The sequence below is a fragment of the Siniperca chuatsi genome, linkage group LG10 (genome assembly GCF_020085105.1).
Source record: "Siniperca chuatsi isolate FFG_IHB_CAS linkage group LG10, ASM2008510v1, whole genome shotgun sequence".
Lineage (NCBI taxonomy): Eukaryota > Metazoa > Chordata > Actinopteri > Centrarchiformes > Sinipercidae > Siniperca > Siniperca chuatsi.
Window position 1 is genome coordinate 18,063,249 of NC_058051.1, and position 16,925 is coordinate 18,080,173.

A 16,925-nucleotide genomic window follows, 5' to 3' on the forward strand; every position below is an offset into this window, starting at 1 on the left:
AGAAGAGCGGATACATGATTATGTGCAACTCTAAAGGATGTGGTCGGGTGTGAGATGAGGAAGAAGTGCACTGAACTCTTGACGAGCTCCCTGCAAACAACTTGCTGTAGGTTACTGAAACAAAAGACCGGTGTAAATTTTGATTATTTCAATGTTTCTCATTTTGAGAATGTGTAATGTTTCTGTGAAGATGCACTGAAGACAAAAAAAATGGAAGTGGAGGAGACTGGTGAAAGGAGGACTTCCTGGTATGATAACTTTTACATTTGTCATTATCTCTTTCTGCCTTGTACTTAATATTAATGCTGAGAGCTGACTGGGACAGAAATTACATCCAGCAGGATAGTATATTTAAGTGTGTTACCTGTCTATCAATGTACTTTTATATAACTTGAGGCACAAAAAAATCTTTCAAATTACTTTTAGGATCCCATTCAGCTATTTAGATTTATCTCAAGTTTAAAAAAAAAAAAGTAAGTGTTTACTTTGTGCCCATTAACAGTTTTTGCCCTTTTTAGGTCTGTGGCACCAGAAGAGACGCACTCCATCCTCTGTGACCATGCTGGGGTAAGTCACGACATCTACATTGTTTCTTTCACCTCCTCTCCTCCTGTCTAAAACCTATGAGGGCACTCTCCTAAAAGCCAAGATACTCACTTTCACATAAATGTCTGCTTTTAGAAGAAGAGAAAACAAGACCCGGCCCCTGAACCTGTGATCAGAATCACGGAGGTAAGTAATATCTGGGACGCACCATTAAACTGTTTCCAGTGCCTCTTCATCTTCATGTCTCTCTCTCTCTCTGTCTTTCTGTAACTAGCGGAAGTTAGTCAACCTTACCTTTGTGACCACAGTACTGAGTGCAGAGCTGAGAAATGTGAACATTGTGTTCAGCTGTGCAGCCACAGACGCTCTCTGAATGCACAAATCTTTAAATTTGATTTATATGGCATCTTGTCACATTTCAGCCACTGTGATTTTGTACTTTTCGAGTGTTCCTTTTTTGCTGTCATCTTTATCTTTCTCATCTGTATGCATATTATCATGAAAAGATAAATTTTTACTGCCAGTATTAAAATACATCTCACTGAATATACAGCTGATGTGGTAAGTGTGGCAAAAACAGGCAGACATCTCGTATTTTACTACAGAGGCACAGTTTTAACCTTCTTCCTCTTTGAAAGTGTCACACAGGAAATGAGAGATCTGCACCATGCAACATCTCGCGCCTCTCAACATCTCTCTCTTTCCACTTTCCTGAGCTCGCTCATGTCTCTCTTGAGTTCACTTTTAACTTATTCTGTTATGTCCTGTTTTATCAGGATGAAGAGGATGACGAGGAGGGTGAAATGATGTCCGACCACATGAAGGATTTAGAGGTGAAGTGTTCCTCTTTTGCAGAGGCCAGATGTGTGTTCAGTTGTTTTAAAGTCTTCTAATGTACAGCCAGTTATAGTGTGATGAATTGCCCACCTTGATAACCTTGTGGACCATTTTGTTCACACCTATCAAAGCTGGAATGTTGATTTCATTTTAGGAGCCCAGTAATAAAAGGGTCAAACCTGTGGTAAAGTCCAATAGCCTAACAGGTGTCTTAACCCCAGTGAAGACCCCTGCTCTGAAACGCATTGGACAGTCCATTTCGGTAACAATGCACAAACACACTCACACACCTGTCGTTACACAAAATGACTTTTGCATGCAGACGTTCAACTACTCTGCTCTTTTCACACAGCGGTCGATCAGTTTTCGCACAGAGGCTCGACCTTTGCCCCCGGCCCCCCTGCGCTCTCGCACAAAGGCCTCGTCATTCCCACGCCGGCGCAACAGCCAATGCTGGAGTGACACTGTGGAGAGCCATGACCTCACTGCAAAGGAGATCAAACGTCAAGAGGTGCGAGGGGGCAAGTCTAGTTAAGCTGCAGAAATTAAAATTTCTGCAGTTGTATTTAATATGATGCAATATTGTTGTTTTTTGGTGGGGGGGATGGGGGATGTGGGTCAAGCTGTGTGGCTGTGGTTGCAGCATGGGCAGGGTGACTGCTCTATTTTTCTGTGAAGCAGCTCTGCATGGCGATTATGAAAGAGGATGTGAGCTGGCACTGGAGGCTCAACTTCCTTTATTGAACAATCAGCTGTGAAAGCTCATGCTTGTCCGGCTGTGTATTTTGTCTTGTTGTTGGTTTCTATGTGTCCAGTTGTTGAACAGTTTTTTTGACTTTTCTGCAGGTGATCTATGAGCTGACTCAGGGAGAGAGACAACTCATCGATGACCTCAGTCTGGTCAAGAAGGTACTTGTCCACTAAACAATAGCACTTTACCTCTGTTACCTTATATCAGAACAAATTCTGCTCATGCAAGTTGAGTATATTTGAAAGTCTCATTCCAGTTGTCCGGACACCAATTTTGATACACTTCTCTCTGTACTGCATTCATTCTTTCCTTACCTTACCTTTCCTTACCTTTGCTATAGGTATACTATGAGCCCATGCTGAAGTTGGACATCCTGACAGAAAGTGAGCTTGGAAAGATCTTTGGTACACTGGACTCTCTCATTCCTCTCCACCAAGGTAAACCATCTCTCTGCTTTGCACACTCTTCCGTTATCTCAATCTCCGCTCATGCCTCAACACGACCTCCTCATTTCCTAATCATGTGTAAGGCAAGTAGGGCTGAGTAATAATTAGAATAATTAGCTAGATAATTAAATATCATTTGTTGACTTTCAGTGGAATCATAGTAATATTGTTTCACACAGTTCCGTACAAATTTATGATTCCAAATAAATTCTAATTTTAAACTGTCAAAATTAGTTATTGAAGGTTTTGATTTACACATGAGTTGTGTTTGATAAAATGCATAACAGTGGACCACAGTTCTCTGGATTGAACATTTGCCATATGGTGATATACAATATATTGTTAATGTGATATTAATTTGATCTGTGTTGTTCAGCCCTAAAAGCAAGTGGGAAAAGCCACACAAAGAGAATGTTCATTCACTCACTTCACACAGTAAGAGTTTGCTGATGTGATGTATTTTTATTTAACTAAATGAAGTTGAATGAGTTGAGTGTGATGTTTTTCTGTTTATCTGTCTTTGACCGGTAGTAACACTGGCATTCAGTCAGCAAAAATCAATAAGAATTCAACAATTCAGTTTTCTTTTTGTTTCATGCCAGATCTTCTGAGTCGTCTTGAGCGCCTGAGGGGATCAGAGAAGACGGTCGGAGAGGTGGGGCCTACTCTGATGAATTGGGTAAATATTTCATGGAAACCAAGGACTGAGAGAAGAAGAGAAAAGGGCCCAACCCACCTTCACTTTCTCCAGTTCCTGTATTTACTCTATTATGTTCCCCTCTAAACCAGTCAGAGTTCAGTCTGTATGTGTCACTGCTTTTATCTGACTTCAAACTTCTCATCTCATTGCTCCTTTGCTCCTCCCCTCTTCCTTCCTGTAGTTCCCTTGCCTGGAGGCCTACGTTACGTACTGCTGTAACCAGGTGGGAGCTAAAGCCCTGCTGGACCAGAAAAAGCACGAGAAAAGAGTGGAGCACTTCCTGCGCCTGTGTCAGGAGTCTTCGTTTAGCAGGAAACTGGACCTATGGAACTTCCTGGATCTCCCCCGGAGCCGTTTGGTCAAATACCCCCTGTTGTTGAAAGAGATACAGAAATGCACACCTCCAGACCACCCGGATGAGGACACATTGCCTGATGCTGTGAGTTGATTGTCCTACACATTCGTGTACATGTGCATACAAACGTGAACGTGAATACACACACATTCACTTACTTGAGATAATTGCTGAATCCAAATGTTAACCCTCTGGACCTGCAGACATTGGTCTTACATAATGTAGTGTGTCTCATATGCTCATCCTCATTATTTCAAGTCTGTGAGGGTGCTGGCCCGTAAGGGGATTCAGAATTCACTAGTTGAAATGGCAATTGAAAGTTGAAATTAGATAGACCTGAGTTTCCTTTAAATTTGCTAATATAATGTTTCATATACACAGTAAAACTTCAAACAATTTATTGCTACTCATTTAATTATTTTCACAATCTTACAGGTGGTCGGATTTTTTTCTTAGAAGCATGAAAATCAACATTTGTCTGTCTGACTGTGTGGATTATAACGCACAAATCCAAATTGTTAAGGCCTAGGACTGTTATATATGTGTGCAATATCAGATATCAACCAATACCAAATAAATATTGTACATTTAGACTTTGTAGGTTGCTACACTTATTTTTCTTATGAAATATATCAGTCTGCCAGTGTGGGAAGTCCAGACATTTGGCTTTGGCTAATACTAAAAAAATATAAGAAATATTTGCACATTTGCACCTCCAAATGGCAGCAAGAGATAATTGTTTTATGAAACATGAACTTTAGTAGCCAGTGATGCTGTGATGTGACATTAGTAACTTGAAAATAACATGGTCATATTCACCAGTTTGGCTGGTCTGTAATTACTTTATATACTGTATGTTGCAATTCAGGAGTCAGCTTTGCATTTAAAATGCCTTTAGCCTTTTACTGTGGACATTTAAGGCTCACATTTGAAACGTCATACTAAACTTACTACACGTGTTCACTTACACTGTATATTTAAGCAAAATGTGAGTTGTATCCTATTCAGACCACAGCCCAGAATTTTCATTTCAACTCTACAAGACCTCAGTTGGAGAAGGTGGGACACTTTCTTCATCACCAGAATGTCACATAAAATACATTTATGCTGTGGTCACACTTTGTTCTGTTCAGTTGGAGCTGATCCAGAGCATCGTGGCGGAGGTGAACAAGAAGACAGGAGAGGCAGAGTGTCAGTTCTACAGGCGGGGTCTCACCTACCTCGAAGAGAGTCAGAGACTACCAGAGATCCAGCTGTCCCGCTTCCTCTACTGCCACGGAGAACTCAAAAACAACAAGGGCCAGGTAGTGGCTCTCTGTTGTTATGTTTAACTACTCTAATATTCCATTGATTGATCTTTGAGTGGTTCTTCTGAGGTTGTTGATTTTGTTTATCTCCAAGACAGGGTGGAACCACATACTTGATAGACCTTTGGTCTTCTCTGCCCCAGTGTAGATTTTAAACTTAGGCCCTTTATATGAGCACTTTGTATCATCTCCTTCTATTGTAATTGTCATTTCTATTAAATTTATAAAAATCCAGAGTTGTTTTTTTAATGGTAACTCCGGTAAAGATGTTACTGTAATATCAGATGATAATATATGATAATAGATGATACTTAAAATGGTAAATATTGTTGTAAAGCTACGTCTCTCACTTTGCACGTGTCTGTCTCCTCTATCAGCGGCTGCATGTCTTCCTGTTTGAGCTGGCTTTGGTGCTGAGCAGACCGGGGGAGGACAGAGAGGGAGGTCAGGTGTTCCATGTGTACAGACAGCCTCTGCCCAATGCCTTGATAAATCTGGAGGAGATCCCAGATGGGGAGGCTGGTGGAGGGGGCACCTTCAGGGGAGCCTTCACTGGAGGAAATGATAAAGGTAACATATAAATACAACATATAAATGTTATATTAGCTGCTAAATTATATGAACGCAGTGGAAGAGGGCTGCAATTAGCATTATTTTCACTATAGATCAATCTATTGATTAATTCTTTTCAATTAATAAATTAATCTATAACCAGCAAATACTTGGTATCTGTCCTTGATAAATGACTTAAACAATTACTTGATTATCAAAATCGGTGATGGTTATTTATAGGCTACCTTTTGTTTCATATGTGCTGCTGAAGTGAGGGATAAAGGAGTTAAATGTAGGCTACGACTAAGCACATAGAATGAGAGAAAGTCATGCCACTCCACCCCATTAGATGAAGTGAAACCTACAACCTTCCTTCCCCTCTCGTCTTTCACAACTGTTAGTGAGGAACTGTTTCCGTGTGAGCAGCAGAGGGCGCTCCAAAGCTCACCCTTACAGCCTGCAGGCCAACGACTCCTTCAGCAAGCAGCAGTGGATCACCTGTCTGCGCCAAGCCATTGTCCAGTCCCGAGATAGGAATGCTCAGACCAGCCAGTCGCAGCTCTCCCCTCACCCTGATCCCGCCCTGTATCACATAGCCGAGCTCAGCCTCAGCTCGGACACAGAAATGGCAGACCATACCAGTCGCTGACTGTAAGACTGATCATCAGGAGGCCTGGGGAGTGTCTATAGATCTGTACATTGACATTGGAGAAAACGAAATATGGACTGTCTGTGAAAGATGATTGTGCTTAGACACACGTATAGAATTTCATACATGGATCTTTTTTTTTCTTGCATTTTCTGATGGATTGTGTGATTGTGGGATGTGTTCTGTACAGCTTGGGAACAGTATTACTGAATGTGAATTTACTTTGTGAAATGATTTTGTTTTGTTTTTTTATTTTATTTTAAATAAACTGACACTTAAAAGTTTGTTGAGGTACTCATGGCAAAGTACACAAAGACAAGTCTAAGTATAGCCAACAAGATCTACAAAGACAGGATTAGTGATGACTATCCTCCCTCCCTCTCTCCCCCTTTCTCTCACTCTTTCTCTCTCTCCCTCTCTCTCTGAAACCGGTGACAGGGCAGGGGAGAGAGGTAGACTTTCAGTCCTAGCCTACAGATACACAGTGAAACAGTAGACGTCCCCTTATGCATTTTTAACAGCTCAGCAGGTGATGGGAACAGTTTGGTTGGGACAGTTTGTCCACAGATAGAGTGACCAAGTGATCAGGTGAGTCCAAACCGCTCTGTTTAGCTGCTAATGCTACAATATTTGTCAGGCATTATTTGCAAGCTAACTTTGTTTGCAAGATTTTATCCTTTACCTGGACAAAACCGCAACGAGTGTAGATTTGGCTTTGATAACATCTCAGAACATTGCTTGCGAGAGTGGTATGTTCTGTTTTATAGGTTTTATAATTGAATATAGTCAGTGAACACTTGAGATGAGTTCTCCAAAAAATAACTCTTTTGTAAATATGTACCCTGAAGCTAATAATATCTGGATTCATTGAGGTCTGTGTCAGACCTTGACTTTTCCGAGCTGCTCTGCACGCTGTAATTAGGAGAGACTTGTGGGCCAGAGTGGATCAACTCAGTCTATTCACAATAAGAATTTATCTGAAGGGGATGTCATTCACAAATGAATCCTGTTCTTTTTCCCTCAGCTGTGAATGACATCCCTCATCATTTTCCTGGAAAGAGACAATACTCTATCGTCTGCTTCATTCATTAAAAAAAGAGGACTCTTTCTCTCTGTCAGACAGCTTTTGAACTGCCATCACGTTCTGCTCACCTCTGACCCTGAGTTTGAAAAAACTGAGGTGGTGCAACTTACCCAGTCTGAGGTGCAAACCACCTTGCTTTCATTTCTGTGGGAAGCCCTTCTATCGACCTGAGGATCCCTTTTGGCACTTCTGAGGTTTACCAGTAAACGAGGATGCCTGGAGCCAGTGGCGTCAACGTGGAGGGCTCTTGTGAGGCCCTGCGTCGAACCCTGGTGTCACAGAACGGCCTGCAGAGAGAGACGGCTGACATCTCCCAGTCTGTCCTCTACACCTCACTGATGGGCCTGCTTCTGGTCGCTGACAACGAGGTGTGCGAAACACAACAACGTATAAACCTTTAATTTATGCTCAGACCTTCAAGTCTGGTAGTCTTGAAAGTTTGTTCTTAATGTGGCATTTATGGGACGCTCATGAGACGAACATAAACACAGACAGAGAAATTGTGTAAAGGAATTAATGGAGAGTACACATCAACACACACGTGTTTAAGCACCTGTCAGCACTCCTCGGGTCTAATAGGATGAATGCTTGAGGCTGACCTCCTTTTAGCCTCTCTTGTTATGCTAATGACATAAGAAGGCTAAATCTGTCCTACCAATGCCTTACACACACTGACATTGCAGGGTTAGGGCAGACAGACAGTACCATGTCTTACAGGCACAGCCAGGGGTCAAATAGTAGGGCACACTTGGAGTGAATTACATGTATATATAAATTAGAAATAGGCTATATAGTAGCAGATGTAACCGCTCAATAGTTCGGGTCAATAGCTTCCTGTGTTGTCTTTTATTTTCCAGAAGGAGCAGCTCAACTTAGGAAGCGGAAGGGTTGGCCTCAGAAACATAGGAAACACAGTAAGTGTTTAATGATGTGCTTTAAGCAAAGTCCTTTAAAGAAATACTTCCAGAGCTACCATAATATTTTTTTGCATAACCATGCTGACTTTCTCCTATACTTTGTCTCTAGTGTTTCCTGAATGCAGTAGCCCAGTGTTTGTCTCACACACGTGGCCTGCGGGACTACTGCCTCCTCAAGTCCTATAGGGATGAGAAGTACTCCAAAGAGGAGGCTAAGCTCATGGAAGGTATGTTCCTCTCTCCTGCTGTTTCCTCCTCTTCCTATTGTTCCTCCCATGTTATGTTTTCATCTTTCTTCACTGCTCCTTGTCTCCCTGTGCCAGCTTTTTCTCAGGTGCTGACAGGCCTTTGGGATGTAAATGAAGGAGACACAGTTGTGAATCCACGACAGTTTTACAATATTTTTAAAGGAGCCGTGCCTTACTTCAGTGGTTACAGGTGAGAATATAGATGTTTTTCTTTTCGTCAAGGTTAACTGCATCTTCAAGTCTTCCATAAGACTTTTGTGCAAGCAACATTACTGCTGTGCAAAGGCAAACACATTAAACACTTTGTATATTTATGAAGGCAGATAGATGTGAGACTTTTAAACTTCTGTATCAGCACAACTGTTTCAAGGACAAGAGAGGAACTAAACTATTTCAACTAATTTCTATCAGCACAGATGCTGCTTTTTGGTTTTGAAGTTGAGACTTGTATAGAAAAATAAACATAATAAATCTCCCTGTGTGTCTTGTCTCTGTGTTCAGTCAACAGGACGCCCAGGAGTTCCTGAGGTTCCTATTGGACAAGTTGCACACAGAAATCAACCGCAGACCCTACGTTCGACGAACAGGGAAGGAGCCCGAACAAAAATATGCCAGATTTAGGTGTGTATGTTTATGTGGAATAAATTCTATACTTGAAACGCTGATGTCCTTCATGCGGCCACATTTTGTTCTCTGTCTTTCCCTCATCTTTCATCCTCCCTTAGGATTTCAGAAGAGGCGGCTGCCATGTGGAAGAAGCACTTGGAGAGAGATGACAGCAGAATAGTAGGTGAGGAGAGCAGAAATCCATCAGTCTCATCTGTATTATAAATTCAGTAAGGGCAACCACTGATAATTCTTGCCGCCCTTCTCACAGACCTGTTCTCGGGCCAGCTGCGGAGCTCGCTGCATTGCTCAGTGTGTTCCCACTACTCCAACACATTCGATGTGTTCTGTGATCTGTCGCTGCCCATCCCCAAGAGGAGCTCTGCTGGGGAGGTAACGCTGAAGGAGTGCCTGGACCTCTTCTCTCAGGAGGAGAAACTGGTCAAGGAGAATTCACCAGTAAGTTAACACAGAGTGCAAAACCAGTGGATTACAATACATCAATGTGTCTCTAACTTTATACTTTTATATATTTGTTGTAAACCGGAAGTAAATGTAAACTGAACACCTGCAGCCGACACATAACATTTTTTATTGTCTTTTGCCGCTGACATCCCTGATTACACACCTCATTCTTCTCCTATACCATCCAACATAGACTTCCAAAAAAACACACAACTAGTTAAGGGTTATCTTTTCTTTTCACTTTCTTTATTTAAGCCAAAAGGCTTATACAGTGTCCTTCCCAATACAAAACAGGTCAATCAAATGTAATCAGACAGCACAAGGCAAAGCAAACAAAAATGACAACAGCAGAGAAAAGAAACATGACAGAGGGAACTTACAATCAAAAACAAGAGAACAGATTTTTAAAAAACACAAAAGATTATTTGGCACTGTGAATCTGATATTTTCTCAATTGAGTCTGGTAGACATATAACAAAGTAAATTGTTTTGTATCTGATTTCAAACTGTTACAGAGAGAGGGACCTCTATATTTAATGGTATAGTGATATTGAAAAGTACAACAGTAAGGTAAATGAGACCTGGTAGAATATGAATGAAGGTATAAGAAATTATTTTGAAAAATTTGGAAAGTGTCTGGGAGGCTGTGAGGTACAAACAAATACTTACATACATAAACATTTTATACATAAACACGTATTTAAGGTATTAATGTTATGCATAGCTAATAAACAGTGGGGCAAATGAATCATGACTACTTAAATTGGTTACCATTCTTTTAAGAACTTCTGAATTAAAAGTATCTTGTTAAGATAGGGTGAGTTAGTAGCACCCCAAACAATATTACAATAGGTAATAAATAAATAAAACTGTAAGTTAAATAACAAGAGTGGTGAATCACTTTCCTCAGTATTCCAGCTGTTTTCATTAACCTTTTTGTACTAGTTAGTTATGTACAACGGATTCTGTGTATTTGCAAATGTTTTAAAAATGTTGTGTGCGTTTTGTTTCAGATGTGTGAGAGGTGTAACAGGCACACAGAGTGCACCAAGCGGCTGTCCATCCAGAGGTTTCCCCAAGTTATTGTGATCCGTATCCTTGGCAACAACTCTTACTTAGTGTGCTAACCTTATTAGCAAGTGATGTTTTTGTTTGTCTTTTTTTTCTAAGTTATGATGATGCTTAACAGTCACGATCAGATCTGAATCGTTTTACGACGTCACGGTGGTCCATCAGTAAAAGCACAGTGTATGTGTCCTTCCCCCTCACTAACCTGGACCTTGGACCCTACGGACCTGTCGACTGTGGTAACACAACCACCAAACCTTTCTTTCAGTTTATCCTTGTACATGTCTCATTTATTCCTCCATACATGCATTATCTCCTTTTACATGCATGCTTGAGTCAACCATATGTGTTACTGTGTGTCATTCCATTTATTTTCGACAAAAGGTATACAGTGAAAAGTTTAAATAATAAAATGTGCAGGACATTTAATTGATTGATAAAATTACAATCAATTACATGTTGATTGACTAATTCAATAATCAACCAATTAAAATACAATGTAATGAAAACTAATGGCATCTTGGCATTTAATCAACAGCTCATCCACAGCTCAGGTGTTATTTTTTTAATTAGATATTTTTGGTAGTTTAGATCAAGATGGTTTCTTACAACCGGTAGATTATTCCATAATTTACAAACTTGGCACAACATAGTTCTGAAGAACAGAATAAGTAAGTCATTACATCTATGTGTGTCCCCACAGGCCCAGTTTTGTATGATTTATATGCAATATGTAACCATGCCGGGACAGTGAACATGGGGCACTACACAGCCTGCTGTTCAGATGAAAATGGTTGGTGCTTCTACAATGACTCCAGGTGAGATTTGCTCTGCACCCAAATCATTTTGTTTTAATATGCAATCCCCTGCCAACCTCATGTCAGAGTCTATGTCTATTTAAAAACCCTACTGTATCTATGGGTTATCTGTATTGAAACACCTCCTATATAAAGCTGGAGCTGTTTCTCATGATTACTCTCATCCACCCACCTATAGTGTGACTCCAGTCTCAGAGAACCAGCTTCAGACCAATCAAGCCTATGTGCTGTTCTACCAGCGCAGCAACAGCACCACCACCACCGTCAGGAAATAGACCTGAGACTGGCTGAGCCAGGCAGCCAATCAGAGCAACTTTACCTCCAGTGTCCATAGAAACGACTAGAAGCAGCAGTGCTGTGATTCTGGCATCTATGAACGTCTCAATGAGCTCAAATAAACTCTGAGGTGGAGAGAAGCCATGCTCACTTTAAGGAGGCTTGACGAGGTGATCTCCCTCCTAAATCATGGAGATGCTTTTCAAGAGTCTCACTGTGGGAGCTGAGGCAGCCCAGACAGACTGTAGCCTTAAGAGTCTCTGTGACCCAGTCCTCAGGCACGAGTGAGTGGTGTACTTGCAGATAATCTTGATTCATGCTTGCTCACATAAACCCAAATAAACAAAAATAAATCTTGGGTGGAATAGAAATAAGGCAACATTTCAATTGTGACATAGAACTTGTTCAAATTCTCTGACTAGATTTCAAGCTACACTTTTGTGAAAATGTACTTTAATTTAAGATGTAATTATCTGTAGCCTATGCTATATTTATGCTGTCTTTTTTTTTTTAAATCTTAATCTCCCTCCACATGGACAGTTAACCCTGAAACTTGAAAATAATAAAATGGGCTATATTTTCCTTCTAACTTAATTATAATGTATTATGTATGTATATATATATATTTTTTACATTTTGCTATTGTGCATATGGACAAATGATTGAATGTATTGCATTATTGATATTTAAAACAGTCAATAAAAGACCAATGAAAAAGTCTGATGACTTGACTTGACTTTATTATATATATATATCATATTTTATATACATGTAAGTAAAGGTGCCGGGTGCCGCATCCTGCTGACAAATGTCGTAATTGTGCACATGCGCATGAGCGGTGGGCGGAGTTTCCAGTCGGTCAGGAAGAGGAGAAAGGCGGACACAGAAACATCAAGCGGTAATCATATTCAGCGATAGCTTTTAGACTTTAAGCCGATTCTTGTTTCATTCACCGAAGTATCACAGTAGTGCGATGAATGCTGTAGTTATAATTTCAGAGAGAATACCTTGAATGACAAAAATCCAAACCACGAGAAACACCGTTAGCTTTCTTGCTAGCTAACGTTAGCTGGTTTGACAGGCCCGGACTACACTGCACAGCCTTTCAACAGGAATGGGAACACAGCACGGAAATGTTATATGTTTACACCCTCTACCTCCGAGGCAGCCCTGTTTGCCAGCCGGGTCATTTGGTTTAGATTTATGTCGCACATCAGGATCTTTTAAATGAAACTCTTAAGATATAAGGAGGCCGGTCTGATTGTGTTACTGACGTTAACGTTGTTGAGCTTTTACTTCTAACGTTATGTTCCTGGACCAGCCAGGGGAACTGTTGTTGAAGCATAGCAAGCAATGAAATTGCACCGTAAAGTCTTATTCATGCATGTGTGTATAATTGATGGTGAGTAGTGACTTGTGATAACCTCGTATAAAACTATAACCTTGCTTTGGACCTTTTTCCATAGATGGCTGCTATCAGGAAGAAGTTGGTGATAGTTGGGGATGGTGCGTGTGGGAAGACCTGTCTGCTCATCGTCTTCAGTAAGGACCAGTTCCCAGAGGTCTATGTCCCCACTGTGTTTGAGAACTATGTGGCAGACATTGAAGTGGATGGGAAACAGGTAAAACATTAACTGGCTACAGACTAGGGTCTTGGGAGGAGTCCTTCAAGAGACTGTACAGGTGCCTAGCAAAATGAGTAATAATAGTTTTAACTTAACTTTACTTAGTTATCACATTGTCAAATTGTTTTAGAATATTGTGACTGCTGGCATGCAATTTTGTTGTCTTAATTTAAAATGCAAAACAATTAGGGCTGCAACTAACAATTGTTTTCATTAATGACTAATCTGTCGATTATTTTCTCGATTGATCGTTTGGTTTATTAAATGTCAGAAAATGGTGAAAAATATTCATCACAGTTTCCCAGAGTCCAAGGTGGCATCCTCAAATTAAATCGTTGTCATTATCAATTAATCTGCCGATTATTTTTCTTGGTTAATCGCTTGATCTGTAGAACACCAAAAAACAAAACACAATTTCCTACTTCCCAATGTGACATCATCAAATGTCTTGTTTTGTTCTCTCCAAAACCCAAAGAGAAACAATTTACTAAAATGTAGGACAGTAAAAAGCAGCAAATTCTCACATTTGATATTTGACCATCAAATATTTGGAATTTTTGCTTGAAAAAATTATTTAAATGATTAATCGCTTACCAGAATAGTTGGCGATGACTTTTTTGTCTATTGACTAATCGATTAAATCTAGTAATTGTTGCAGCTCTACTTCAAATTGCATGTTTTATCCTACCAATGGTACAAAACCCAAATTTATTTAGTTCACACAGGAGACTAAGAAAAACAGCAAATATTCATATTTGGAGAGGTGGAAGCTAAAATTACTATAATTAATCGATTATCAAAATAGTTGCTGATTAATTTTCTGTATATAATCTATATAATCGCTTAATCAACTAATCATTTCTGCTCTAAAAGTAATTTTTCCCAAATGATGTCTGAAAATGACAGTTTGACTTCCACTTGCTAAAAAGTGCAATGCAATGAAAATCAACTAAACAGATATATATTTAGTAATAGGTATTGATATCTGCTTAATCATGTAACTTACATTTTTTTATTTTAACTTAAATGCTCAAATGGCCATATTTATTAAAATATATATATATATATATATATATATATATATATATATATATTATTCATCCATCTATCCTTATCATTACATGTAACTCTCTCTCTTTTCTCAGGTAGAGCTAGCACTTTGGGATACAGCAGGTCAAGAAGACTATGACAGACTGAGGCCTCTCTCCTACCCCGACACAGATGTTATCCTGATGTGCTTCTCTGTAGACAGCCCTGACAGTTTAGGTATTGCCTTTGCAACAGTCACACCACTCTGTATTGAACACCGTGTGATTGTGAAATCGATATATGTTGCTAATTAATGCATTATTTCCCTCTACTCACTGTAGAGAATATACCCGAAAAGTGGACACCTGAAGTGAAACACTTCTGTCCGAATGTTCCCATCATCCTGGTGGGCAATAAAAAAGATCTGCGCAATGATGAGCACACCAGACGAGAGCTTGCCAAAATGAAACAGGTCAGTTTTTTTTTTTCGTTCAAAACATGCTGGTATGTGCACATTTGTTGGTATACGTGTCAAACTTTTAACCTTCTCTCTGACATGTGTCTCCAGGAGCCAGTTAAAGGTGAAGACGGCAAGGAGATGGCTAACCGCATCAGTGCCTACGGCTACCAAGAGTGTTCTGCCAAAACCAAAGATGGTGTGAGGGAAGTCTTTGAGATGGCAACTAGGGCAGCGCTGCAGGCCAAGAAACGTAGCAAGAAGTCCACCTGCCTTCTGTTATAGGCTCTGGGAGAAGAGGGAACTGCCATCAAGCCCAGATGGAGAAGGCAGCTTCCATTGAGATTTGATAAAGGGGAGAATATTGGGGAGGGCCTTGAAAAGTTTTGCTGATGCTCAATTTCTGATCACCCAATTATCCTGCACAAATTAAAGCAGGTAAAAAATTATTTGATAGGCTTCTACACCTTGGTCCTTGGTCTATAAATTAGGTTATGTGCCATTTTGCTTGCATCTATCAAAAACTTTCAGATCTAGAAGTCTGTAGGGCAGGTGGTGGGTGGTGATTTGAAGTTGAGTAGATGTAAATGGGTTGAAATGTGCCATGATTGGAATGAAGAGAGAAAAGGTCCTTACCAGGCCAAAGACATTGGGGACATGAGAAAGAAAGACAGAAAAAAGACATAAATATAAAATAGGTTTGAATTAAGACCATTTCTATGTGGATTTTACACAGTATCGCCTACATGTAGTGCCTTGAGAGCAGTGGTCAAGAAGAGTAAGTTGTGGGGTAGGGATTCATAACTTAGATGGGGTATTATTTTGTCATTTGTAGTCCACATCACATTCGTGAATGCTTTCTCCCTGTCATTGGCTTGGCTCAGTTCCTTCACGCCCATATTCTGACTCAGGCGCTATGCAGGGGTATGCCTAAACTAGATTGTTTGAGATATTTTCCCAAACTGAATTACTTACCTGTACTTAAGTGTGTGTGTGTGTGTGTGTGTGTGTGTGTGTGTGTGTGTGTGTGTGTGTGTGTGTGTGTGTGTGTGTGTGTGTGTGTGTGTGTGCGTGCGCACGCGCAACTGTATGGTGGTTTGTTTTCTCCAGTGCAGGTCTGCATGCACTGAATGTGTGTATATTTGTGTGGGTGTGTATTAACAAGTGTCTACGTACTGTATGCATGGAAAGGCCTTCTGCGTCACTGACCTAACCCCTTGTTTTCATGCCAAAGTTACCCCTGACTGCCTCATTTTATGGCTCAGATGGGTAATGGAATTAACAGCTACTCAGAGTGACATAGAGACCTTCACTTTACTGGAAGACATTGTACAATACCTAGAGGCACAATCAGGTTAAACATATGAGTTTTTAGGACCTTTTTTGTGTGTACCAGAGATTCATTTGATTGTGTTAATCAGTGGGTCAAATCATGAGTGGTGTAGTTGATAAGTTGAATATTCTTTCAGATAGATGATAGGCTTATCTTATTACTATAATGTCCATTATGTACTGTATATCTTACAAGGCCTTGTAAGGACATGTTATTGATGTGTATTTCAAGTTTGCCTTTTACTCAACTCTCCCCTTCCCCCCTTTAATGATATTTTCATTATTGTACTATTAACTTTTTATTGTTGATGTCTCTAATTTTCTTAGTATATTTTAATCATTTTACTTAATCCTGCTGTTATGATCAGCTTATTTCAGTTAAATGATAAATTGTAACTGTAGTATTGTTTTGTTGAATTAATTGAAGGTCAAGCTTGGGGTGTAAGGCTAGAAGGTTTTGGGGGTGGGCTGCTATAGCAGTTTATATCTTTTTTTGTTTTGTTTTTTGTACTGTGACATATTAGGATTTCTGGATTTTATTTTATTTTATTTTTTTCAAATAAAGCTGATATTAGGGTTTTCTGTTGTAAGGTATTTATGTGTTCTTTGATCTATTCATTCATTAATAATTACAACAATCTTATCTATATTTCTGGCATTCATTTTCTTTCCCAAATAAAAACACTCATAACCCGTCAAAATATCTGATTCTATGATTTGATATCTGATATGAAGATTTCTACAGAAACGCATCAAATAATGCCGTGCATGTCCTCACAGTTTATCAGCCATGGGCATACTAGTTTAAGGTTGGCCTACAATCATCGTCGACATTAATTCGCTCTCCAAGCACCAAT

At 39.9% G+C, this 16,925-nt stretch overlaps 3 protein-coding genes across 3 annotated transcripts; all 3 read left to right on the forward strand.

Moving 5' to 3' along the window:
* The first annotated feature begins 32 nt into the window (after window positions 1-32).
* arhgef3l (Rho guanine nucleotide exchange factor (GEF) 3, like) lies at window positions 33-6,427 on the forward strand. Its single transcript, XM_044209749.1, has 13 exons — window positions 33-248; window positions 519-567; window positions 682-732; window positions 1,323-1,379; window positions 1,538-1,645; window positions 1,736-1,894; window positions 2,230-2,292; window positions 2,475-2,571; window positions 3,183-3,259; window positions 3,462-3,719; window positions 4,769-4,939; window positions 5,320-5,512; window positions 5,896-6,427. Exons 1-13 carry the CDS (start codon window positions 211-213, stop codon window positions 6,141-6,143), a joined length of 1,569 nt encoding a protein of 522 aa, XP_044065684.1. The 5' UTR covers window positions 33-210; the 3' UTR covers window positions 6,144-6,427.
* Window positions 6,428-6,571: 144 nt separating this feature from the next.
* On the forward strand, window positions 6,572-12,345 carry usp21 (ubiquitin specific peptidase 21). The gene is made up of 11 exons (XM_044209762.1): window positions 6,572-7,595; window positions 8,085-8,141; window positions 8,254-8,371; window positions 8,468-8,582; window positions 8,894-9,013; window positions 9,118-9,182; window positions 9,270-9,457; window positions 10,477-10,555; window positions 10,663-10,770; window positions 11,235-11,349; window positions 11,528-12,345. The coding sequence occupies exons 1-11, from the start codon at window positions 7,440-7,442 to the stop codon at window positions 11,622-11,624; spliced, it is 1,218 nt and encodes a 405-aa protein (XP_044065697.1). The 5' UTR covers window positions 6,572-7,439; the 3' UTR covers window positions 11,625-12,345.
* A 44-nt stretch (window positions 12,346-12,389) lies between these two features.
* LOC122882439 (rho-related GTP-binding protein RhoA-C-like) lies at window positions 12,390-16,769 on the forward strand. The gene is made up of 5 exons (XM_044209796.1): window positions 12,390-12,523; window positions 13,092-13,247; window positions 14,396-14,516; window positions 14,621-14,751; window positions 14,848-16,769. The coding sequence occupies exons 2-5, from the start codon at window positions 13,092-13,094 to the stop codon at window positions 15,019-15,021; spliced, it is 582 nt and encodes a 193-aa protein (XP_044065731.1). The 5' UTR covers window positions 12,390-12,523; the 3' UTR covers window positions 15,022-16,769.
* Window positions 16,770-16,925: the final 156 nt, after the last annotated feature.